The following is a 27240-nucleotide window of genomic DNA, read 5'->3' on the forward strand; positions in this document are numbered from 1 at the left end:
TTTTGCACGGGTTCGGGTCCTACCCCAATTTTGTAGAAAGGCTGAAATTTGCACGAGGCTAAGTAGGTAGGTGAGGGTAGAACCCTGCCTCTCTCTCTCAACTCTGCCAAGTTGGAGAGAAGGAGTCTTTGTGAAGCTTGAGTGCGAACTGGCAAAAACAACAAGACCAACTTTTGCAGGTGAACACAACTTCAAAAATTGTCGCATGTACTCACAGTGTGGACAATCTCCCTCCATGCAAATTCTCTATTGCTTCGAATGAGGTGAGTCTTGGGCGTGCGAATGTGCTCAAAATAAAATATGGCGTAGGCTTCTTAGAGACTATGGATAGGGTTTCTAACTTGAGATAAAGTTAGCCCTACCTATCCATGGGTTGATTGGAGACATTGGATAGGGGATTTGTAAGAAGGCTTCACCTAAGACCTCTATTAAACCTAAACCCCCCACCCTCTTCAACTCTCTCGATTTTGGTAGAATGAGAGACATACCCTCACCATCAAGCAAAAACTACCCCGCGCTCCTACGATTTCAACAATAGCCATACAACAACTCTTGCTTGAAGTGTGCAAAAGGCCCCTAACAATGTTGGGGGTCGTCCATTGCTAACAACAAAACCCAACTTTGTTGATTTATGTAGAGTTTGCTCATTCCCTCCTTGCCTTTCTTCTCTCTATAACATTCACGGTGCCACCTCACAACTATCTACCCCGTCATGTGAAACTGCCCTTTGCAACACTCAAAAAGCACGTGAATGGAGAATCTTTGAAAGTATGTACAATCATCAATGTCATTGTACATCATCTGACATAAATGTGTGGTGGGGCCCACTGCCTCTCCAAAAGGTAGTTAGAACTTTGTCCAATCTCCTTGAGGCTTGTAGCTCAAAGTAAAGTCAAGGAACGTCATTACGTCATGGAGTCAGGACTCGGGATTCAGAAAAATATTTTTTAGCATCCACGGGTGATGGGAATTCCACTTTTTTCCACTGTCTGTCGCAAGAGAAACCCTAATCTGCCATAGCCAAGCGTCTACAGAAGAGCTGTTCCATCTCCGAGCAGAATATGTGTTTGGGTGTCGACATCTTCATCAACTTGTGGACACGTCAATACCGCTCTGGCTTTCTGAGAGGCCCCTCTCTCCAGCACTTACTTCTAATTGCCATCTCCCTCTGCAGAACTCATCCGCTTCGCAGAACAGTCGCTTTGCCAGGCTGACTTTTTATGTGCTATTTTGGGACGCTTCACTTGTGTTTCGCCAGCGGGCCATGACTTTGTATAGCCCAATTAGATTCGGAGGTGCTGCTCTTTCTTTTTGGATTTCATCTGTTATGTTGAGATGTGGAGCGTTAGGATTACTATGCCTGAACAATTCGAGAAGGTCGTTATTAGAATTTGTCTTTGTTACCCTGTGCTATCCGCTTGAAGCTTTGGAGTATGAGAACGCCTGATGATGAAATCGCCTAAAAGCAGAGGCAAAAAACTGGGGCATCGTGCACTGAAGTTGCTCAATTGTAGATGACATACACACATGAAACTGTCCAGTTATGGAAAAGTAAAGCAACTGAGTTGCCACACCGTTAAAGAAATAAATCTTCTCAAAAATCTTCAACCACTGTCAAATGCAGTAAAGTTATCAGGGAGCAGTGCTTTCAAAGATATACCTGACTATGAAGGAGTTGTCTTGAAGAAAAATGTCTCTTTTGTTTATTTTTCATAAATGCTGTTTAAATGACCTGCATTTGCAGTATGTACAAGTGTCTTAACCTGGATGCTGATAATCGTGACAGTTTTGTTGAACTGATAATTATTGCACAAAGATAGTTCCTTGTCATAAGAGGCATCAATATGTTTATAATTCAAGATACTGAAGTGCTTACCATCAACTTGTTGTCTGATGTAACCTCCTGTTGAACAGTTCCAATCAGGTGTAGACAAGATTGGCCAATATTGGTGACTAAGCCTGTTGAAGTTGCCTTCAATCATGGAAGATTTAAAAGCAAGGCTTTTACCTCCTCGTCCTCCTGCACAGGAGCCACATCGGCGAGCGCCCACCCCTGTTCGGCCCCTTTTTCAGGGAATGGATCTTTCAAGCTTAAAGAAGAGAGGTCAAGGGGTTCGATCCTGGATCAGAATAGGCAAGGATGGAGTTTCTCAAGTGATGGAGGTTGACAAGCTTGCAATCATGAGGCGTTGTGATCTTCCTGCTAGAGACCTTCGGCTTCTAGATCCTTTGTTTGTTTACCCATCTACAATTTTAGGGAGGGAAAAAGCCATTGTGATGAATCTCGAGCAGATAAGGTGCATAATCACTGCAGATGAAGTCCTACTTCTGAACTCACTTGACAGCTATGTTTTGCAATACGTAGCGGAGTTGAAGAGGCGATTGGCGATGAAGAATGGTTTACAGAATTTCAGTAACAGGCCATTTTTGAATGCCTCAACAGGAAGTTTGCCTTCAGAAGTGAGGGAGAACAAAATGACAGTTTTGGATGCTATGACATCTGAAGGATCACACCGTCAAAACGAGTCTTATTCATCAAGAGGGTCACATGCGGATTATATGCCCTTTGAATTTCTGGCAATGGAAGTTGCATTAGAGGCAGCATGCACTTTTTTGGATACACAGGTGAAAATTGCTATCCAGTGTTTTTCTTTTATCTTCCTTGAGCTTCAAGTCTTGAGTTCAAGCTAGATCTTTGAGGTCTCTTGGGATTGTTCCTGCAACGTTTAAATATTCTCTCCTCTCTCTCTCTCTCTCTCTCTCTCTCTCTCTCTCTGACATTGAAGTATCCCAACTTTTTTTAGGAAAATAGATGTTAGAGCGTCATGGTTTTCATTATTTAGGTATGCATCTCAAGTGGATGCCCAAATTTCAGCACATTTATTTATTTGTCATTTCTCTCATAATTTAAGTTACAGTGACTAGTTGCTGATAGCACAAGACTAACCGTGGACGTAGCGGCAACACACAACAAAATAAACTTTACACTCGAGTACATTAGTCGACATTGCACAGGTGCACTTCCCGTTCAAGGCGTGGTGGCTCCTAAATCGGGCACCCCCAGCGGCATTTCTTTTTTATTGATTAACTGAATGTTTACAATAGTTGAGAGGGACCACCCTCCAATATAACTGGCATCTAGGCCATCAATCCATAGGGACTTTGGCCAAAACACAGCTAGAGACTTTTGCTATTTTCAACTTGTGTTTTTAAAACACTAAAAACTTCTGATTTTATCAGCAATGAGCTCAAAAGAAGACTAGTGTTTCAAAAAAACGTGGAACTGCACATTAGCAAATCTGTAAAGGCTAGGATTTTCCATCGGAATCAGTGCCATAATTTACAGCAATCCGTACTCTGATTTCAGGAGCAGATTTTGATCTCTCTCTGTTTCCCGCCTTCTTCTCCCTTTGTGCCTTGTGCCAGTTGAAGTTGAGTCTTTGATTTTCCATTCGCACGTGGTGTCAACTGGTCTTAGTGGTATCAGAGCCCAATCTTCCAAAGAAAGGGGTCTGATGGAGCTGTATCCAATGGATTCATTGTTTTTAGCAAATCCAATCATTCCTCTTAGGGGGGTCCAATGTAATCGGTCGGCACTGTCACAAACAGTTGACGTGTCAAGCCACTGAACACCCGGCGGGTTAAGATTTTCCTGACCTAACCCTAGCTGATCCAATCACTCCTTTTAAGGGGCAATTTCTCAGGTCCGAGGCACAACTGCTGACATGTCAAGCCACTGAACACCCGGCGGGTTAAGATTTCCAGACCTAACCCTAGCCGATACAATCACTCCTCTTAAGGGGCAATTTCTTAGGTCCCAATGTAATCGGTCGGCACTGTCACAAACTGCTGACGTGTCAAGCCATTGAACACTTGGTGGGTTAAGATTTCCCAGACCTAACCCTACCCGACTTGCAGATCCCGGCCAAGGGGCCTAAACCCTAGCAGAAGCAGAAGAGGAAAAAGGTCTCACCAACTTACAAATCCTCGTCGAGTGGGACAAAATAATAAAGTTTTACCAACTTATGGCATAACTTATGGCACCTCGTCCGATGGGGCCCAAACCTCATAACAGGACCTACACACCCAAATCGTGTAGCAACTAATGACGTGGCAAGGCAGTACGGATCTCCGCAATTTACGTTGATTGCTGACGGGGCACCCGCAAATCGTGTACGGATAACCCCATAGGGCGCAAGACTTTTGAGACTAGATACTTTTCAAGTTAATGCTTTTGATGTAACTGTTTTTCATGGCCAATGGCCTTTAAATATGGCCAAGGGCTCATTCTCTGGCATGCTCCCGCTCCCGCAAGGAGGTGCAGAGCAAAGAGTATCGGCGTTGTACTGCGTCAAAGCAATATAAAGAAATACCGAAAGGGGCGCCAGGGTTTGGGGCCAGTGCTCTTTTGGGGTGGAACTCGGCTGCTCCGCGTCTCGTGTGTTGTGCACTTCTATCAGTCAGTTGTTATTGGAGTGTTTAAAGCACGTGGTGCCCGTCTTGTTATAGTGGCATCAAAGCTCGAGTCGTGTGCTTTTTTGAAAGCATACCTGTCCTACCAAGAACAAACAGGGCACAATGGTGTTTTTGGATTTTACAGAGTACCTGCAGTTTCTTCTCGACGAGCTTCGCGACATACTTTCGCGGCATCCTGAGCTGAATCTCCTGATGCTGTAAAATTTTCATCAGTTTCTGAACTACATGTTGCCAGCCAAACGGGTTTCTCACATCGGGAATCTAGGTCAGTTAGTCGGGGACTGGTCGGGCAGTTAGAACTGAATTTTGATGAGTATGGAAGCTTGTGTGTGCCAAAATGGAATTTGGGCCACTCCGCAAGTCACTGACAACTTTATAAGTTGGGAGGGGCTAGGAAATTGAAGCATAATGGGCAAGCTGGACACATGTCAATAGGAGAGCAACCTGCAGGTCAACATACTCTTCCGAGCAAGGGCGCCCAATATGAGGGTGGAGGCTGCATTTTCAGCTTTTGTGAGTGGATTTTCAGGTTTGAAGCTTTAATGGAAAGCTTGCCTTCATTCCTTGTCTGATGTAGCGTGATGATTCTTCTTTCATGCATCTCTCTCCCTTACACGTATGGTAATGCCCCACTAGTCAGGCTACTTAGATAACCATGTACAATTTTGTCACCCCCCTTACGTGTTTGCCAAGGCAAGAGCCTTCTTAAGAGGAACTGGATTAGCTAATTGCTAATCCCCCACAGGTATGCTCGCGAATTCTCACGTGAAAACTCGTCCAAATTAAAGGGGAAATATCCCATCGTGTGCGGGAGCTTCTGAGACATGCAGAGATGTGTTTGCTCCGCTCAAAATGATCCAAAACAGAGAATTACAGCCTGATGTGTTTATTTGCAGGTTTAGAGTTTTGCACCTGAACTGCAAGATGACACCAAGGAAGCCTTGGGGTGGTTATACAGGGGTTTGGGTACCTGACTGTGACCAAAACAGGAAATTACAACATGCTGAAATTGACCTACAGCTCACTGGAAAGCTTATAAAATGCAAGGGAAACTGTAGTATCGTTGTAGACGTGTACTTTTGACCTACAGGGGTTCTGGCGCTGTTATGTTATCGAAATTGGGTCAAAAACCTGCAATTTCGGCCCTTGATAGGTTTGGACAGTGTCACAAGACGGGCACCACGTGCCAATAGAAAAGAAGAGACTGAACAGACTTTTAGCACTTCAATAGCAACTGAACTGAGAGAGAGAGAGAGACGACACGCTACACGGAGTGGCGGAATTCCACCCCAGAGAGTATTGGCCCCAAACCTTGGCGCCCGTTTCGGTATTTCTTTATATTGCATCAACACAGTACAAGCCGGTACTCTAGACACTGCACCTTCTCCAGGAGGCATGCTAGAGAATGAGCCCTAACCTCATATTTAAAGGCCCTAGGCCCCAAAAGCAGTTTAAAGTAAAAAGCCTTCAAACTCAAAAGCATCTGGTCCAAAAGCAAAGCCAAAAAGCTGCCAGCGCAATTTACGGAAATCCGTACAGCCTGCCACGTCATCAGCCAACGCAAAACGTGGAATTCCGTACAGCCTGCCACATCATCATGTCAACGCAAATTTTCGAGAATTTGCCACATCATGAGCCTTTATGTCACTCGGGGCCCCATCGGACGGGGTCCCCATAAGTTGGTAGGACTTCTTCTTCTGTTACTTGTTCTCTTAGGGTTTAGGCCCCTCAGCCGGCATCCGCAAGTTGACTCCATTCTTTAGGGCTTTGACACGTTAGCAGTTTGTTACAGACAGCTTGGTGTAAGTGTTCGCGTCATTTGTTTGTGATTGAATAAAGAAATACCGAAAGGGGCGTCAGTCTTTGGAGCCTACAAGGTGACGGTTTGCGTGGGTGCAGTGACATTTTAGTCGTTGGACGCATCCGTGTTCTCTTTTCTTCTCAGTGCTTTGTGTAGAGTTAACAAGTAATTGATTAGTATCGCCCTCTACTTTGTACTGGCCACTTATAGTATTAGCTACAGTCTCAATATTGATGCGTGTTCCTTTTTGTTGGATGTTTGTTCCTGATTCACTCTAAGAATGGGGTGATACTCTCTCGGGTGGTGTTCCAAACAGATGAAGATCAATAGTTGTTTTCACTCTCAAATTCAAAGAGGTTCCTTCAGATACAGTCTGTTGTTCATCATGGTATATGGTGGTTGGTGCATTTCTTTGGTTCTTCGTCATCGGATAGTTGATTTCTCAGTAGCTTTTGTTGTCCCATTCTTTGGACTTCCCGTAGTAGCTTGGAAATTCTGGCATGTGGTATATGATTTGAGGTGTAGGTTTCCGATGCTTTCCTTGAGGGCGGAGCACTTTAGAGTTAGGAAATGGTCCGGATACCAATAGTTGATGCCTTTGCCCTCAATTTTGATGCATTCTCTTGAAGCGGTTAGTAGCAATACCTACTGCAAATATTGGTCGTGCGATTTGTGAGTCGGTTGAGGAGATTCTTGATAGAGCTGGATTTATGTTCAGCGGTCAGCATGTTACTTTCCAGACGTCTTTCGGGGGTAGTGGTTGGATGGTATACTAGACAGGTACTATTCGACCTCGGAGTTTTGTAGCAGATATCCTCGTCCACTAAACCCTCTCTTTACTGTTGCAGATTGCTCACTCTAGCTTCTTGGTCTGTGTTCCTTTCTAGGATCTGAGAGGGGGTGAGTTAAGGCATCTCTCTGGATTCGTCTAGTCGTGGTCTCAGTTTCTCCCAGGGACGAGCAGTAGGGAGTGAGGACTGTTTTGTGGTTGTGCTCGGCCAGTGTGAGGTTGTTTCCTCATGTCGGTTTGTGTTTAGCCATGTTTAGCCCTGGGTTTTGGCTTGGTTCCATGGCCATGTAGGCTCTAGTACCCCTAGGGTTTTTTTTCTTGCTTTCTTGAGGGCCCTATGGGCTAGTGGAACCCACGTCCTCTATTTTCCCTATCTTAGGGTATTTTTGCTAGGTCGTGGGGGTATAGGGCTGGGCCTATATATGAGCAGGGGGGTCACCTCTTATAGCTTAGCAGTAGAGCCCAAAGGGGTGGCCCTCCCTTGGGTGCCCCAATGGGGCTTGTAGCAGAGGCAGGGCAGCCAACGTTTTGCTACATATCAGCTAGCATTTTGTTGTAGATCAGTCCAACGTTTTTGCTCAGCAAATCAGCCCCATGGATAGTAGATGCAGTGCTTGGAGATCATCTCTACGGTGTAGCGTCTCCTCAAGGCGGCCTTTACAGGCCTTGTGTGCCAATAGAAAAGAACAGACTAAACAGACTTTTAGCACTTCAATAACAACTGAAATTGAAAGAGAGAGCACACGCGACACAGGGTGGCAGAAATCCACCACAGAGAGTATTGGCCCCAAACCTTGGTGCCCCTTTTGGTATATCTTTATATTACTTGAACTCAGTACATTGCCGGTACTCGCACTCTGCACCTTCTCACTGAAGCGTGCCAGAGACTGAGCCCTCGGCACATATTTAAAGGCCCTTGGCCTCAAAAGCAGTTACATGAAAAGCAGTAAACTCAAAAGCAAATGGTCCAAACGCATCTTGTCCAAAAAGCTCCGTTCTTCAGTGGCTTGACACGTCAGCAATTTGTGACATTCGCCCTTCTTGAAAGAAAGTAATTGTCCGTGATTACAACATATCTGCAAAACAACTCAAGTTAGCTTAAAAATTTTTGAGGGTCATTCCGAGGGACAATCAGTTTCTCATTCCAAATCGGAGCTCTTGATTTCCTAGGTCGTTGGCTTCCCTGAAGAATCTCATCCCATAAGGAGTCTCATTCCATATCGGAACTCTTGATATCCTAGGTCATTGACTTCCCAGAAGTATCTCATCCAACAAGGATGAGATACTTCTGGTTGGCACATCACAATGCAACACAAATTCTCATTTATGCATGTTACAAGACACAACGAACATCGCCACTTAGCACTCCCCGAGACACACGGTTTGCGGTATGAAGCTACTCAACGACTACCTCGTCACTCCCCCCTCGCAAATAACTTAGAAAGGTCCGGGCCATGAGTTTAGAGGACTAGTACAACCAAACGCTCCCCAGACCGTAGCCTGTGCCGCTTGGAGGTTCAAGCATACAACCAAACGCTCCCTTGACATGTCGTCTGCGTTGTTCGGAGGTTTTCCAACATACAGCGAAACACTCCCCAGACATCCCGTCTGCGTCGTTCCGAGATTCAAACAAATACCAAAACAACATTTCTCACTACTCCTCCCGGGAGTAAACCACCAATCAAGAAACGAGTATTAAAAGCAGAGTCAAACAGTTCAAATCGGCACCAAGACAGGTTTAAAACAGATAGCATCCATTTCGAACAAATTTCAAACAATACTTTCTTAAACAATGTTCAAAAGTATCTAACTATAAAAACAACTAGAGAGTTCATTCAGGGTTTTGTTCGGACAACCGATGTAAGGTGCAATGGAAGTGAATGTTGATAGTGCTCAAGATGAGTGCTCCGAATTGTGCTCAAGGGTTTCTTTTACTTACGGAAGGGAGAGCCTTCCGTCCTTTAGAGAGAGAGTGCAGTGATCACAAACAAAGTGAATGCTACTGTGAGTGGAAGTGCTGAGACTGGTTCTCAAGCCCTCCTTCAAGGGCCCCCCTCTCTATGGGGAGAGAGGTCTATGCTATAGATTGCACAAATCTGGTACAATGGTCTAGATGCAATGGACTTGCCGACGATGTCAACGACAATGATGACGACGACGATGTTGATGACGAGAATGTCGACGACGACGATGTTGATGCTGAAATTGAAAACACTAGGTTTTCCCGTGGTGGATCTGCGACTAGGGCAGTACTGCGAGGCTGATCTGCTATCGCCGAGGTCGGACTACTGCTGAAATGCAAAAACGCTGGGCTGATCTGCTAGAGAATGGAAACGCTAGGCTGATCTGATGTATTCGGGGGAATACGACGAGGATCTGATGCTATCTGGCTGAAAACGCTGGGGTTGTCAGGCTGAAAAAGCTGATGTTGTCAGGCTGAAAACATTGGGGCTGTCAGGCTGAAAATGCTGATACAGAATGGCTGATGAGGCTTGCTGAAAACGTTCGGGAACTTGCTGAGGAAGTCTTGTTGAGGAGGAAGTGCTAGAGGGGCGGCTGCAAGAGATTGCCTGTGCTCTCTGTGTTTCTCCCGCTTCTACTGAGTCATTGTCAGGTTTCTTTTATATTTCCTTAGCAATTTGCCCTACTTATTTCTCCAACAAAAGTCACTTATTAATAAATAAGTGAAAAATGTGTATTTTGGGAAAAAGGGTTCTATGCTCTGTAAAATGCTCATGATGGGTACTGAATGCCATGCTAATGATTATGTTGTGTGCAATCAGAGGATATGCAACTAATCTAAGTGCCTGGACATGCACGGCCTGCGCATAGGCTCACAAGGGTGCCAGAACACTTCCTAGGCTGACCTGAACCCTAGACCTGAGATAGCTTGTCCACATATGTGCACATAGGGTTAGATGTTGTCTCAAACCAGTGACGTGGCATGCCCGGATACACCCACAGTGGTTGGCCCCAAGACAGTGACATGTTGTAAGGTGCAGCGGAAGTGAATGTTGAACTTTGCTCAAGATGAAAGCTCCAAACTGTGCTCAAGGTTCCTTTTGCTTACGGAAGGGAGAGCCTTCCGTTCCTTTAATGAGAGAGTGCAAGTGATCACAAACAAAGTGAATAAACACTGTGAATGAAGGTGTTGAGACTAAGAGATAGAGAGAGAAGAATACGACACCAGAATGTTGTCAAACGCTCCTCCGAAGGCCCCACTCTCTATGGCGAGAGCGGTCTACTATTGATTGCACAAATCTCTACAATGCTTCGACTTGCCGACGATGTCGACGACGATGAGACGGGTTGAAATCTGCAAATCTTTATCTGCTGAATTTTGACTCTATGTCGGTAACGATGTCAATGACGGCGATGCAACGACGACGTGCTGAAAACGCAGATGCTGAAATCTGTGTTTTCCGGGCTGAATTTGCAAACTACGCGGGATCTGACTGTGCGGCGAGGATCTGCTGCGGGAAGGTGAGATCTGTGAGGTTCGGGACTTCTTCTGCGGGTTCTAATTGCTGAAAACTGAAAACGCTGGTCTATGGGCTGATTTTGTCGCGAAGATCTGCAAAATCGTTGAGGTGTTAGGCTGATGCAAAATGCTGGGGCTGATCTGGTCTTGCTGTGGAGAATCTGCTAATGCTGGGGCTTCTGCTTGGTCTGCTGTCGCCGCCAGGAATTTGCAAGAGCAAAAACGCTGGCTGTCCTGTGGATGCAAAACGCTAGCCTTGCTGCTGTGTTGCAAAAATGCTAGGCCTTGCTGGGGGGTGGGGGGGGGGGGGCCTGTTGAGAAGGTGTCTGTTGAACCGAAGCTCCCGTCGCCTCTTTTGCCAGAAAGTGCTAGCGCTAGGTTCCTTATATACTTGCCAAGTCAAATTTTTTTTTTCCGAGAAAGAGATCCTTCTATTAGTTAATGAAACTGCCCATAGGGCTACAACCACCTCTTTGAGAGAGGGCTACAACAACCATGATGGGGAGACACTCCCAATGAAAAAACAGCATATGTACAATGAGGCTAAATCAAGAAATGGGGGGAGGGAAAAGCCACACAGAAAGACGGTAGTGCCATCTGAATACACCCTGGACCATGGTGAAAAAAGGCCCAGGACGCCAAAGTCGAAAGAAGGCCTCTCTGCGCTCCATCATGCGGTCGGAGCTGCCCTGAAGTCTCTCGAGCTGTCCTCTGAGGGTGTGGATCAGCTCTAACCAAAGATCGCGAACAGTCTTTGCTGGTGGTATAGGGCGAGCCTCAAAGATGCGGAAGCAACGGGCCCGCCAGATGAGCCAGAGTGTCAGGCCACTGATGAGCTCCCAGCACTCCTCTCTCTCACTGCACCACTCCTGTGGAGTAAGCTCTGTGGCAGGCTGGAGTGTAGGTCGCCCCCCCTGCATCACTATCATCCTGCTGGTGGAAGATAGCTCAAACTGAAGTGCCGGGCCTGTGAGAGTGGACCAAGCAGCTGCCCCCCAAGTGTACTGCCGAGCCGTGGAAAGAGCAGGCATCAGCCGAAGAACACGAAGCCACACCTGCTGTGCCAAGGGACAGTCCCAAAGACAGTGACGCTGACTCTCCACAAGATGGTCACAAGCTACGCATGCGGCCGAGAGACCACTATGCACCAGCCAGCTCCCAATTGCTGTAGCTCTGTGTGCGGCCAGCCACTAAAACAAAGTGACTCTCCTCGGCTGTCTGGAGTCCCACAACCTCTCCCAAAAAGCTGCCAAGAACTCAGTTGTGAGACCCTCCTCCTGCCAATGAGGTGTTGCAGCAGGGCGAGCCTCTCTCTGTGCTGCCAGTATGTGACGTTCGAACAGTGTACTGAAAGAAAGGGACACCTGGGTGATCTGTAGAAGAGAAAGGATCCCTCCAAAGCCACTCTCCAGGATCCCCCAGTGGATAGCACTCCCAAGCCCACAGTTTCCAATGTCCAGTCTCAAGAGCAGCTGGGTCAGGATCGATGACACAAGTCCTCCCACAGATGCCCACCACTCGGATCCTCTGAAAACAGTACTCTGCCACCTGCGGGGCCTCTATTGCAACTCGTTGTAAGCGTCCCTCACCCTGTAACTCGAAAAACAGGGAGGGAACATTCTCTGAGCAAGCCCGAACTAAGATGAGAACCTCCAGTCGCGTGAAGGCTCCCATCCATCTGGGCGCTGCTGACTTGAGAGGTGTTAGCCACTCAGCTGGAACTGCCTCTGAGATGTCCTGGCACATGCTCTGCACCCCTCTCATGCCCTGAAGCTCCTCTGACAAGCCTGAAAACTATAACCAGTCACCTAAAGAGCGTGCTGGACCCGCTGCCATGGGACCCCAAGAAACATGAGGCCGACTACCAACCAAGTGGCCTCTCTGAGTGCTAACCATGGGGTTCCAAACAAGGGGCTATCGCAAGCGCTCCTCCGTGCAAGTAGGCTGCCGCTGCTCCAGGCCTCACCGCAAGTGCTCCCAAGATCTAAGCAAACCCACAGTGAAGCGGTCCTCCAGTCTCCTGCTCAAACCAACTCTGCGCATCTTTGTGAAGATCCATATGGTCGAAGGTTGTCAGGAGCCTCCTGCCCGAGGCACCCTAGTATGAAGCCGCTGTAGCAAGAACTCCTTCCAGGGCTCCTCAGCTGGAATAAGTCCTTGGACGATGAACTTCCCAAGAAGGGCTCTGCCTTGCTGTGCTGGGTCGATGATCCCAAGCCCTCCTTGTGAACAAGGAAGAGTGATGACTTGCCAAGCCATTTTGGCTCGGGCTGTCTGAGTGTCACGCCCTGACCAAAGGAAGTTCCTAATCAGCCTCTCTACCTGGCTGATACAAGAACTCGAGAAGATCCAGCAAGAAGTGATGTACTGCATAGTAGCCAACAACACCTGGTTGGCCACTACAACTCTGCCAGCCAAAGAAAGTCGTGCGGAGCTCCAATGTAACAACTTCCTCCTGATAGACAGGAGGAGGGGAGCAATCTGCTGCTCGGGAGACAAGTCCAAACCAACCTGACAGCCCAAGTATCGAACTGCAGTCCCTGGGGGAATCCACCTTAAACCCTCACCTGGCATCCAATCAAGTACAAGAGCACTACCAACCGAGAAAGCCACTGTCTTTCTCCAGTTGATCAGTGCGCCAGATGCACAACAGAACGTCTCAAGAGCCTGCTCACAGCTGTGAAGGTTGGGCTCTAGGCCATCCAAGTACAAGGCTGAGTCGTCAGCAAACTCAGCGTCCAATAGCTCATCTCCCCGAATAGGGAGTGCTAAGCCCCGTAGACCAACCTGCTGCGACACCAAAAACCTGCTCATCGCCTTAGCATAGAATAGAAAGAGGAATGGGGCAAGAGGGCAGCCCTGTTTGACCGAATGTGTGAGCATGAAACGATCACCCCTACCTCCTGACAAAAGTACTTGACTATGTGCCCGTCTGTACAAAGCTGACACCCCTCTGATCCAAGCATCTGCGAAGCCCATCCTGCGTAGAGTGCCGTCCAGAAAGTCCCAGTCAACTCTGTCGTAGGCCTTCTCAAAATCGAGAAGAAGAATCACCAGATCCTCACCACGGAGCCCCGCTAGGGCAGAAGCCTCCCAAAAAGTAAAGATGTTGTCAAGGATACTGCGCTCCTTGACAAAACCTGTCTGAGTCACATGTATAAGGCTCTCTAGAGGTGGCTGGATCCTCAAACTCAGAGCCTTGGCTAGAATTTTGTAGGTTGAGTTGAGGATGGTGATGGGGCGCCACTGTCGAATCTCATCCAAGGAGCCACCCTCCTTGGGAATGAGGTAGATGAGACCCTCACTCATGCTGTCAGGCATCTCTCTTGTGTGCAAGATGTACTGAAAAGCACTACAGAGATCTGGGCCAAGCAAGTCCAAGTACTCCAAGAAAAAACTGGGAGTCAAGCCATCCTCACCTGGACAACTACCACGGGGGAGTGCACTAAGAGCCGTGCCAACTTCTCAAGCTGAAGTGGCAGCTCAAGCCTTTGACGCATCTCCTTAGTCACAAGGCAAGGCATCTGTGCCCACACCTGCTCGCTGCATGTATCTTGACGCTCTGACTAAGGCTCTGCAGACAGTAACTCATGGTAAAAGTCAGTAGCAACTGCACGCATGTCCTTTGGCTCAGAAGCAACTGACCCGTCGGGTCTCCTCAACTGACTGACCTTGGCATGCGTATGCCGAGGTCCCACTACCTCGAAGAAAGCACCAGTCACTCTGTCACCCACCTGTGTCCACTGAGATGCTTGTCGATGGAAAGCAAACTCATGGCGCCGCTCCTCTGTGCTAACAAGCTCCTGGCAAGCTTGCTGTAACTACTCCTCCAACCAAGGACTATCTGGATGTTGCTCCTGCATCCTCTGCAAGGAAGCAACGCCCCGTCTGAGACGTTGCTCCTCCTCTCTCGCTGCGGCCAAGCGAGCCAACGACTCCTGGAGAAAGTAACGACTAAGCTGAGCTAGTACTACTTGAGGCCACTCTGTCAGCAGGAGAATCCTGCATGTCCAAGCTCTCTGTCCAGAGAGCCTCTACTCGCTCTCTGAGTGCAGAGTCCAGCAAGACCCTCTCAGGGATGCGAAGCATCGTGCTCCCCCCCCTCTGTCTATTTGCCATTGTGAGGATCACTGGTGCATGGTCCGAGAAGGAAGTCCCTGCCAAAATGCCAACTGTCCCACCCAAGTCACAGAAATGGTCACTCATGTAAAAGCGATCTATCCGTGATAGATTCACTCCTCCCACTCTGCGGTCCGAATGAGAGAAGGCCAGGTTGTCTGAAACCGGCCTGTACTTAACCGGCCTATACTTTCAAAACGGGCGGTAGACTTTAGACTTAAACCTTATTTGCTTTCACCCATTTAATTTGTCACCCACTTTACCTGTACTTTCAAGACACAACAAAGGGGAAAGGGATACAGGCTGCTAGATTGCACCTGTATGAGAAGACCGACACCAGATTTGTCCCTAACTTAGGCGCCCCTTTTGGTATTTCTTTATTGTTTAAAAGAGGGAATAAACGTTGTGGCTCCCTACAAGCTGCCCCGCACAAGCTTGGCTGAATTTCAACTGTTCCGGCCCGATTTTGACAGCATAACTGTACTAGGACACTTCACAGTCAGTATTCCCTTGCATTGACTGACTTTCCCGACGCATACGGGCACTTTGCAAAACCTCGCGAGAATCTGCAACACGCTGAATTCTCTGTTTTCAGCCCCGAAAATGCGCCAGATCACCTGTACAGCGGTCCCCTCGCGTCCCCGAACCTCCTGGGGGTATTAGGGACCGTTTAGGGCCAAAACCCTAAACCTGCAAAAATACACAGCAGGCTGTAATTTACTGTTTTGGGCTCCGTTTTGCGTGCCGGTCGCATCCGTAGCAAGTCCTCGAGCTCCCGCACCTGTAGGGCTACTTGCCCTTTGAATCGGACGAGATTTCTGGCGTGAAACCTCTCCGAATTCACCTGTACTTGCGGGGGATTAGCCGCTAGCTAATCCAGTACCTGTGCAAGAGGCTCTTGCCTCGGCAATCGCGCATGAACCCACACAACTGTACATTGGTCAATCAAAAAGCCCACGAGTGGGGCATAACATACTGCCATAGGGGAGAGAGAGGGCAGTGCGTAGCGTGCAGGGCATCACTCCTGGCACCGCACTGTACATAGGAGGAAAAGGAAGCACTCCATAGCTCTTAACCTGTGACAAAATCTGCAAATGAGCCTCTTTTCCCTTCAAATTCAGCGCCACTTCTCCATGCATGAGGAAAGTGCACCAGAATGTGCCACTTGGCACATTTACAAGTCATTTCCCGTTTCGGGGTTGCCGCCTAAAAATCTCCCAACCGGTTGCCCAGTTGACTTCACGGCAGAGTAAGAAAATGTTCCCCTCGTCATTCCGGAGGTAATGAGGCAAACACATTTTCAGGTCCCAAAATAGCAGTTCCCTAAATTTTAGGAGATGCTGCCATTGTATCTTTCTAGGTCATATGACCCCCTTTGTACACTGCAGCCACACCCAGAATTGAAATGTAGCCTCTGTAGCAAAGGATTCCACTTTGGCTAGTCAATGACCCCACTTTGGCTAACCATAGTGCTTGTCCAACCTTAGTGCTCTCTTGCCCTCAGGCCTGGACTCCCTCTGGACAGTTCCACACTAGCTATGCAATGCAGGGCAATTAGATTTCCCGAGGGGTGTTTCCAAAAAGTGAAAGTAAATAAATAATAAGAAAGAAATCAACAAAAAGGATAGATAGTAGTCACACGCTGGTGACAGTGTCTGGGGGCCTCACAAAGCTAGAGTGCTGCCACACATCCGAAACCCTCAGTCTTACAAAACCTCTCCCAAGCTGCCAGTTCAACTCCATGCACAGTAGCATGGCTACCACCAATCCTGTCAGGAGGGTCCTGCAACATGTTGAAGTCACCCCCTGTGCACCACTGCTCTGCCTGCGGCAGAGACTCAACAATCTGTGACCAAAACTCTACTCGTGCACTCGCGACATTGGGCGCATATATGTTCAGGAAGCCCACAGGGCAACCCCGAACCCTAAAACTCTGCTCGTGCATTCGCCACATTGGGTGCATATGTAACAAACTGCTGACGTGTAGACCTACTGAGGAACAGAGCTACCGGCCGAGGGGCCTAAAACCCTAAGAAGAATAAGTAACAGAAGAAGTGTCACAAAGTGATGACGTGGTTGCCCGAGAGCAAAAAACCTAACCCTAATTTTTGCCAAAAACCCTATCTGCTAAAATCCTAATTTTGGAAACCCTAACCCTAAAACCTGCAAACTCTAATTCTAGAAACCCTAACCCTAAAACCTGCAAACCCTAATTCTAGAAACCCTAAGAAGAACAGGTAACAGAAGAAGAAGTCCTACCAACTTATGGGGACCCCGTCCGATGGGGCCCCAAGTGACATAAAGGCATTAAAAATAAAGAAGAACACGCTCAAAAGACTTTGCACATCAAAATATGATGATGTGGCACCTGTACGGACGTTCCGGAATTCGCGATGGATTTTTAGGGAAATCCCGAAACTTTAGGAAAGTGATTTTTTGGGGCCAGCTTTTCATATTTGATGCTTTTAAGCTTTCAGCCTTTAAATATGAGCCTTGGGGGCCCTCTCTGGCACTTTTTAGCGCATAGATTGCAGATTCGGTGCTCCGCGGCTATTGTACTTTGTGAATCAGTAGTAATATAAAGAAATACCGAAAGGGGCGCCAAGGTTTGGGGCCAATACTCTCTGGTGTGGAATTCCGCCACTCCGTGTCTCGTGTCGTCTCTCTCTCTCTCTCTCTCTCTCTCTCTCTCTCTCTCTCCGTTCAATTGTTATTGAAGTGCTAAAAGTCTGTTCAGTCTGTTCTTTTCTATTGGCGCGTGGTGCCCGCCTTGTGACAGTGGTATCAGAGCATCAGGCGTGTGTTTTTCTGAAAGCATACTTGTCCTACAAAAGAGCAGACAGAGCTTTTGGAATTTTATTTGAGGTATCTTCGGCCTCCAACCTGGACTTACTAGCCACTCCCACTCTTACTTCATCACGCATCGGGCGCGCTCCCGTCGTCACCGTAGTGTCTTATAGGGCATAAGCCATTTAAGATCAGTTGCAAGAGAAGGATCCAAATTTGTTTCAAGTCACTGTTTTTTTTCTCAGAAGCAGTGCCATGCAGATGTTGATGTCTACAGCTACCAAGCAGCATACTCCAAGTACTTGGCAAGCTTTCAAGAAAATTTTTGCCCGAGGTTATATGGTTTCTAACATCTTCCTTCGGAGTGCAACTTCTGGCTGAGTGGGGTATCTTGAAATGCTTGCCATGGAAACCCTAGCAGATTATATCTTGAAATTTCTCGACATCTCTCAGTAAATGTCTCTTCACGAGCAGATGACCTTGGAGGTTCGGTGTGATTGCTATCTCTTGGGACTACCATCGCCGCCAAAGGAACATTGTCTGTCCAAGAGCTGATGAGCCATGCTGTGCTCGGCTACGACCTTATGGAGTGAACCTAACTCTAATTTTTGGTGCAGGTTCCAGGATGGAAAGTCAATCGACTTTTCGAGCTCGTCTGATGTCGAGATTCTTTTTAAGTTTGAGTTCTGTTTGATCTTGTCTGTTTGGAATTTGTTTGAAATGGATGGTATCTGTTTTGAACCTGACTTGGGCCGATTTGAATTGTTTGACTTTGGTTTTAAATACTGGTTTCAATCATTGGTGATTTTTACTCCCGGGTGGAGAAGTGAGAAATACTGTTTTGGTATTATTTGAACCTTGAAACAACGCAGGCCGATGCCTGGGGAGCGTTTCGTTGTATGTTTGAAAACCTCGGAACGACGCAGGCCGATGCCTGGGGAGCGTTTCGTTGTATGTTTAAAAACCTCCAAAGGACGCAGGCTGATACCTGTGGAGCGTTTGGTTGTATGCTTGTAAAATAATTGTTGTTGTGACTCCCGGCCCGGACCTGGATGGTTATGCGGGAGGAGTATTAAGAAGTCTGAGCAGTGGTTACTCTCAGCACCTCCAAACGACGCAGGCTACGGTTTGGGGGGCGTTTGGTTGTAGAAGGCCTCTATATCTCCCGGCCCGGACCTTTTTAGGTTATGCGGGAGGAGTGATGAGGGAGTCGTTGAATATCTCCCGGCCCGGACCTTGTTAGGTTATGCGGGAGGAGTGTTCATCGGCGGCTTTATGTTTCTATGTCTTGTAACATGCATATGTAAGCCATTTGTGTTGCATTGTGATGTGCCAACTACTGAATATTCCTAATTGGATGAGATTGCCTGGGTATGTGATTTTAGTGCATCAAGACACCCGTGGAAGATCAGTACGGTCTGGGTGTGATGGCTAATTTTACTACGCCGGAATATCAAGAGTTCCGATCTGGATGAAGGAGAAGCTAACTCCTTGATCAAAAGAGCAAAGAGGAGAAGCTAACTCCTTGATCAAAAGAGCAAACTGATTGTCCCTCGGAATGTCCCTCGGAAATTTTTGAGCTAACTTGAGTTGTTTTGCAGATATGTCGTAATCGAGGACGATTACTAGAAGGGGAGATGTAACAAACTAATGACGTGTCGACCTACTGAAGAACAGAGCTACCGGCCGAGGGGCCTAAACCCTAAGAAGAACAAGTAACAGAAGAAGTGTCACAAAGTGATGACGCGGTTGCCCGAGAGCAAAAAACCTAATCCTAATTTTTGCCAGAAACCCTATCTGCTGAAATCCTAATTTTGGAAAACCCTAACCCTAAAACCTGCAAACCCTAATTTTGGAAACCCGAACCCTAAAACCTGCAAACCCTAATTCTAGAAACCCTAAGAAGAACAAGTAAGAGAAGAAGAAGTCCTACCAACTTATGGGGACCCCGTCTGATGGGGCCCCAAGTGACCTAAAGGCATTAAAAATAAAGCAGAACACTCTCAAAAGACTTTGCACATCAAAATATGATGATGTGGCACCTGTACGGACGTTTCGGAATTCGCGGCGGATTTTTAGGGAAATATCGAAATTTTAGGAAAGTGATTTTTTGGGGCCAGCTTTTCATATTTGATGCTTTTAGGCTTTCGGCTCTTAAATATGAGCCTTGGGGGCCCTCTCTGGCACTTTCTAGCGCGCAGATTGCAGATTCGGTGCTCCTCGAGCTGTTGTACTTTGCGAATCAGCAGTAATATAAAGAAATACCGAGAGGGGCGCCAAGGTTTGGGCCAATACTCTTTGGGGTGGAATTCCGCCACTCCGTGTCGCGTGTCTCTCTCTCTCTCTCTCTCTCTCAGTTCAGTTGTTATTGAAGTGCTAAAAGTCTGTTCAGTCTGTTCTTTTCTATTGGCATGTGGTGCCCGCCTTGTGACAGCATATATGTTCAGGAAGCCCACAAGGCAACCTTGAACCTGCATAGTGATCCACTGAGCCCTGCCTAGCACAAAAATCCCTTTGCCCACAATGGCCTGCTGCAAAGAATCCACAATAGTCATACATACCCCACCTTGGATGCCTCCAAGTCCAAAAGCAGTTGACCAAAAAGTATCATATCGTCCACGCAAGAGCTGACCACAACGTCTAATGCGGCTCTCACACAGATGATGCTCCTGTAGCATAAGGAGATCAATCTCGCCTCCCACAAGGCAACACTGAAGCTCTTGACACAGTCGGCCCCTCTGACGCTGAAATTGGGGCCCACCTAGACCCTGCACGTTCCATGAGACGATCCTCATGGGGAGCCAGAGAGAACAGATGTTGCCGCAACACCTAAACGTGCTATCTTCGAGGCTGGCTTGGATGGGGAGTAATCCGCATCTGAGCGTCCTCTAGATAGGCGTGACTGCAAAGAGTGCCTGGCCCAAGCCCAAGTAGACCGAGCCGTACGTAAAGCAACCCCCTCTGTCCAGGATTCACCTGTACATAGCATGGCGAGCACTACGTATCAGCAAAGAAGTGAACCACAATGTGTCTACATCCTGCTGCATATGGAGGGGTCACCGCAAACTTGGCCAATGGCCACAAAGTTTGAAGCATGTCTGTAACTCGTAGGTCTCCCATGTGGTGAGAGAACTCTAGGGCCTGTGTATGCAGCCACTCCAACACTGAGTTGAGAGCCCACTCAGTTTGGTCCCTGCCGCAAAGGGGAAAAGAGAATCCAACTGCTGAGTCCAAGGCCTCTATCCCCCTAGCTGCAAGGAACAGAACATGAACCCTGAAGCAGGCTGCCTCATGGTCTGCTGAGGAGTCGCCGAGAAAACGTGTGAAGTGGTAGCCAAAGAAGTCCCATCGGCACCGAATGTCAAAGCTCGTCAGACCACGAGTGACTGTTGCAAAGGGAGACGTATGTACCTGTAAAGGGGGTCGCAAGAAACCCCTGGGGTGATTGTGGAACTGGAGCGGGAGGGGGGGGGGGGTGTAGGAGCAGGGGGAGGTGGGGGAGAAGAGGGGCGATGGGGATCGGCAAAGGTAGAGGGGCAGGAGGAGAGGCGGCGGGAGCAGAAGGCGGGGAGGGGCTGATGAGGAGGGGGGAACCCGGGGGGAGGGGGAGGCTATCGAGGGTGAATCTGAGGTGGGGGTTGGAGCAAGGACCTCGTCCTGCTCAAGAGGACCGAATCTGTTTCCCATGGGAACCCACTGCTGCTGGGCAGGCGCCTGAGGACCACCCTGAGTGCTAGGCTGTCGCTGTGGCCCCTACCGTCGTCGACCACGAACCTGCTACCATCCCTCCTCCGCTGGAGCCCCAGGCTCGGAGGGTGGCTCTGCCTGTGTGCTTTGTGTCTCTGCCTGTGGCTGCTGGCCAGCCCTTGCAGGCTGGGGCTGAGTTTGCGGTGTAGGTCGGGGCCTCCTCCATGTTTAGACCTTTGCAAGATGGCCCGTCTGTAGACAAATGAAGCACTGGTTCGAAAGGGCCGAGTACTCCACGCTCTGTCTAAACCAACCTCCACTCACCCGAGGGAGGAGGATGACCTTCGGGAGAGAGTGAGCGTCCCGAACCAGAACGCGAATTGAGGGAATGCCGGCCGCCTTGGCAGCTACTTAGGTTGCTGTGCGAGGTGTCTCCAGGACAGTCCCAATCGCTGAGCCTATCCTGGACAAAAGTGATAGGTACTCCCTCCGCAAACCAAGAAAGCTGACGGAGATGGGAATGTCTGCCTCCTCTACCAAAACATCGGAAGCAGGGTCAAAACTATGTCTCCACTGTCGAAAGTGGGCTCGAGCTGCTCGGATGGTCAAGGGGCTCATGGCGATGACCTTGGACGCTATCTCGGAGGTCTCAAACTCGATCTGGTAATAGCCTCGTCCGAGGATCTGAACGTCCAAGATCTTGCCCACCTCTGCGAGAAGGCGGGCCTGGAGAAGGTCACGCAGCTCTCCTCTGCTAGGTCTGGTGCCGAGAATCTTGTAGATGACAGAAGTCACCTACAAGCGCTCTACCTCTGCGGCTAGTCTCGCTTGCGCTGTCGGTGAAAGAGCAAGTCGAAAGGTGGGCTCAGTGGGGTCGGGCGAGGGGACTTCGGAGGAGTCCCTCTGTGGCTGAGCTTGAGCCTCCATCTGTGTCTGCTGCTGTGAAGAAAAAGCGAAGAGTCGTTGACGAGAGGAGGCTGAGGATGCGAGGTGTGGCTGGCGGGATTGGGAGGCGAGGCTGGCGGGTTGAGGCAAATGGCGGGGCAGCAGGCGGGTAGGGCAGCGTCGAAGGGCGGGCGGCCAGCGGACAGGGTGACGGGCGGGGTTGGGTAGCAACAGCGGGCGGGCTGGGCAATGGGTGGGACGGGGAGCGCGCTGGAGGACTGCACGCAACAGGTGCAGGCGGCAAGGCGCGTGAGGGCGGGGGGGGGGGGGGGGCGATGGGGAGAGGATGGACGCGGCAGCAGCAGCGAGCAGCGGGTTATCTCCTTGCCAAGTCAAATTGCCCTACCCGGTTCCCAACAAAAGTCACTTAAAAATAATAAGTGAAAAATGTCAAAAATAGGGAAAATAGGTCTATGCACTGTAAAAATGCTCCTGATGGGTTCTGATGGAAATTTGATGATCATGCTGTGTGCAACCAAAGGATATGCATCTAATTTAAGTGAACTATATGGCGTCGAGGAGATCGCCCACAGGGTCTGGAATCCTGGAAGGGACTCTTTGCCGGCCCACTCTGATGCGTGGGTCATGCAATACTTGAACTTCATAAACGTCTGCAACGCTTGCTTCTTTGGGCCACGCCAAAAGCGACACAAAGTCATCTGTAGCTCCATGCTTCAACGTCGTCTATAGTCATGTATCTACCTTCTTCAAGAATCTCTGAGGCTGAAAATTCCTGAAACCACTTCCAACACAAAAACATGAAGATACCCATTCCATGTAAAGTGACTGGAAAAATTCTAGTCTTCCTTAAAAACTGTGCATGCAGTGTAGATGAACATAGAGACGGAGTGCCAAACCGTTCATCAAACACACGCAAACTATGGATTCGAAACTTGTCTTTCTGATCTAAATCAATCAACTGTGGCAAAACACAATGGAAATGCCGATGCTTGATGGTCAATCCTTCTTGTGCTCTCTCTGATACTGTGTCATGCCAAGGAAGAGACATGGAATGTCAATTCCTTGGGTGCAAACATTTCAACTTTTCATGAGTAATCCGCATACATTTGTGCTCATTCATGAGTGAATCGTGCTCATCGTACAATATGTCATGCCTATGAAAAGGGATCACATAAGGACGCTGACTAAAACACAGGAAAGCATCACGAATGAAACACTCGAACAATGCGTGCTGACTAATCATTTGTACACATAATACTTCCTATGGGGGTTCTTTGGACCTAGGCTCGAGAGCCAAGATCGGTTCTTCGTGAGGGATCGAAAGTTCCTGAGGGGGTTCTTTGGATCTTGACTCGAGAGCCAAGATCAGTTCTTTGTGATCGATCGATTCTGCAATGAGGTTAGCTTCACGAGAAAAAGTATCAACTAACTCATCATCCTTGTGAACAATCACATCTTTTTCTTGCAAATTATCATGCTTGTGAGTAACCACATCTTGATCATGCAAATCATCATGCTCGTGAATAATCACATCTTGATCATGCAAATCATCATGCTTATCATCATCAAGCAAACCATCATGCTGATAATTATCATGCAAATCACGTGTGTCTTGCTTTGGAAAAGAAGAGACTGAGAGAGTCTCCTTCTCCTGATCCTTTGCAATTTGAGCCTGCACATTAGAAAAGAGTCGCAACAACTCTTTCATGTGTTGGTCGTTCATCACTTTCCTTGCTTTGTTCTCGCGATCCATTTTTGCTTTTCTTTCTTCGTGCTCACGCTTTATGGCTGCCATTCTTTCTTCATATTCACGCTCTATGGCTGCCCTTCTTTCTACTGTTCGTGCTTTGCGTTCTAACTTCCTGTCCATTATCATCTTGTCGAAAGCCTCCATAGGAGTTAGTGCAATCTGTGGCGTAGATGGGGAAGGGGGAGGGTCGGAAAAACCTCCTAGTGGGGAAAACTGAAACCAGCCCATGGGGCGGTAGCTTTCACCCGAAATTCTTTACTTTAGACACACACAGAGAGAACGTGCAAAGGAAACCTGCGACGGGAATTAACACTTAAGCACACACACGGCTCGGAAGCTAGAATGCTCTGAGCAGACGCCGACAACCTGTAGGCCCCAAAATTGGCGCCCCTTTCGGTATTTCTTTATTCTTTAGAGGGTAAATTACAAAGAAGAGTCTTGGGAATCCTTTATCTGTATCGAGCTAGATACCACCTGTTTTGGCCAAATTTCGGCAACATAACAGCCCCAAAACTTGCGCGAAACCAGTTCCCCTGCTGGAACTCTCTTTCACTGGCATAAACCCTCTGACTCCTGCCTAAAAACAGTAAATTCAGCATGCTGTATTTACTGGTTTTTGCCCTGTTTTCAGCCCCAAACAGTCCCCTAACTGTTCTCTGCCAGTGGGGCACTATTCCCAATGGTTCTGGCGTCCGTATGGATGAAAAACAGTCAATTTACAGCGCATACACAGCGCTGAAAATGCACCTGTACGGTGAGGTTATGACCCTCACCGGTGCTTGCTTTGGAGTAGCAGTTAGCTACCCTTGTTCCTGCTCAAGGAGGTTCTTGCCTCAGCACAAAAGCGTGAACCCACACAGCTGTACATCAGTCAAATGAAGAGCCCTCTTGTGGGGCATCACATAACTGCACGTAGGGGGGAGAGAGACCAGTGTGTAGCGTGCAAGGCATCACTCCTAGCACCACACTGTACATGAGAGGGAAAGAAAGCACTCCATAGATCTTAACTTGTGACAAAATGCAAGTGAGGCCCCTCCCAGCTTAAATTTCAGCGCCACTTCTTGATGAAGGAGGAAAGTGCACAGAAATGTCACTTGGCGCATTTACAAGCATTTGCCCGTTTCGGGGTTGCCGCCTAAAAATCTCCCCACTGGTTGCCTAATTGACTTCGCGGCAGAGTTGTAAAGTGTTCCCCTGGTCATACCAAAGGTAATGACGCCAACACATTTCACGGCCCAAAATAGCAATTCCCTAAATTTTAGGAGATGCTTCCGTTGGGCTCCCACTGGTCATTTGACCATCTATCCTCATTGGGACCGCATCCAAAAGTGCAATGTGGCCCAACTGTCAGATACTTTTTGTTGGTGATCCCACCTTGACTTTATGCCTTTATTGAGTTGACTTCCTAGGATCCACCAACTTGCTAAGTGCGACGAGGGCACCTACATGACCTTGCACTGAGCCTAGACATCCTCTTACTATACGAATTCCAGTGCTGACCAACTTCCCTTCTGCGGGTGAAACTACCATTCACATTGGCCATACAATATCCGACCATTTGCAACTTCAAAAAGAGGGTCTCAAAAATAAAACAAAAATCATTGGAAAGAAACCAACAACTAAGGTTAGCAGTTGCCACGTCCTCGTGACATAGTTAACAACTACCACGTCCTCGTGACAAAAACTCTTCTTCGCCTCTCCCATGCTCACCACCTCCATGCAAAGTATCGATTCCGCTTCAGGTGATGACCATCCACTGAAGTCTTGGGTTCTTAAGTTCACGAGGAACTTGGGTTCTTGTGGTTCTTGGGTTCTTGAGGTTCTTGGGGGTCTTGAGGGTCTTGGGTTCTTGGGTTCTTGAGTCCTTGAGGTTCTTCTTTAGCTTGCAATTTGTGTTAGAGAAGGATCTTTTCTTACCCAAGCTCTTCTCTTTCCCACGGGCGCACCCCTTGGCGGCCTTGCGCTTACACCAAGGTTGCTTTTTCCCACCTCACGCCGATTTGCCGGCCGCTAAGTGCACGGTCGGCTCTCAATGAGTGAAAAGAGAAATAAGGGGAGGCTGGACAAGACCTTCTTTTCTTGGGTTTCGTGTCACTCTTCAAAAACACGATTAGGAGTCGACACGCCCAAGAGGACTTGGGTTACGTGCGACCGCAACAAGTAAAAGAAATTTCTTGTGGTTCTTCCGTGAGTGATACAGAACATTGCCAAAGCTCTGATACCAATGTAAGGTGCAACGGAAGTGAATGTTGAACTTTCCTCAAGATGAGTGCTCCGAAGTGTGCTCAAGGTTCCTTTTTCTTACGGAAGGGAGAGCCTTCCGTTCCTTTAATGAGAGAGTGCAAGTGATCACAAACAAAGTGAATAAACAATGTGAATGAAGGTGCTGAGACTGAGAGATAGAGAGAGAAGAATACGACACCAGAATGTTGTCAAACCCTCCTCCGGAGGCCCCACTCTCTATGGCGAGAGCGGTCTACTATTGATTGCACAAATCTCTACAATGCTTGGACTTGCCGACGATGTCAATGCCGATGAGACGGGCTGAAATCTGAAAATGCTAAGGGCTGAAATCTGTAAATCTTTATCTGCTGAATTCTAACTCTAGGTCGGTGACGATGTCGATGACGGCGATGCAACGACGACGCGCTGAAAACGCAGATGCTGAAATCTGCGTTTTTCGATCTGAATCTGCAAACTACGCGGGATCTGATCGTGCGGCGAGGATGTGGGGAAGGTGAGATCTGCGAGGTTCGGGACTTCTTCTGCAGGTTCTAGCTGCTGAAAACTGAAAACGCTGGTCTATGGGCTGATTTTGTCGCGAAGATCTGCAAAAACGCTAAGGGTGTCATGCTGATGCAAAAACGCTGGGGCTGATTTGCTCTTGCTGTGGAGAATCTGCTAACGCTGGGGCTTTTGCTTGGTTTGCTGTCGCCAGGAATTTGCAAGAGCAAAAACGCTGGTTGTCCTGTGGATGCAAAACGCTAGCCTTGCTGCTGTTTTACAAAAATGCTAGGCCTTGCTTGGGGGGGTCCTACTGAGAAGGTGCCTGTTGAACTGAAGCTCCTGCCGCCTCTTCTGCCAGAAAGTGCTAGCGCTAGGTTTCTTATATACTTGCCAAGTCAAATTGCCCTATCAAGTTCCCAATAAAAGTAACTTAAAAATAATGAGTGAAAAATGTCAAAAATAGGGAAAATAGGTCTATGCACTGTAAAAATGCTCCTGATGGGTTCTGATGGAAATCTGATGATCATGCTGTGTGCAACCAGAGGATATGCATCTAATCTAAGTGTCTGGACATGCACGGTTTGCGAACAGACTCACAAAAGTGCCAGATCACTTCCCTAATCTAACTGAACTCAACTGAATTGAACCCATGTCATGAAGTAGCTTGTCCACGTAGACATAGGGTTAGATGTGCACGTGACACACGTGGCATACTG

The 27240-nt window shown here is 48.1% G+C and overlaps 1 protein-coding gene across 2 annotated transcripts in view; it reads left to right on the forward strand.

Annotated features, from left to right (window-relative positions):
* Positions 1-910: 910 nt before the first annotated feature.
* Positions 911-27240, forward strand: part of LOC147431754 (magnesium transporter MRS2-1-like) — a 56122-nt gene continuing 29792 nt past the window's right edge. For both annotated transcript variants that reach the window (XM_086494250.1, XM_086494251.1), the window contains exons 1-2: positions 911-1295; positions 1915-2625. In XM_086494250.1, the coding sequence (XP_086350376.1) occupies positions 1981-2625 (645 nt within the window). In that variant the 5' untranslated portion in view covers positions 911-1295; positions 1915-1980. The remainder of the gene's footprint in view (positions 1296-1914; positions 2626-27240) is intronic.

This window comes from Adiantum capillus-veneris, chromosome 21 (genome assembly GCF_014529385.1).
Source record: "Adiantum capillus-veneris isolate H3 chromosome 21, ASM1452938v2, whole genome shotgun sequence".
In the NCBI taxonomy this organism is placed as follows: domain Eukaryota; kingdom Viridiplantae; phylum Streptophyta; class Polypodiopsida; order Polypodiales; family Pteridaceae; genus Adiantum; species Adiantum capillus-veneris.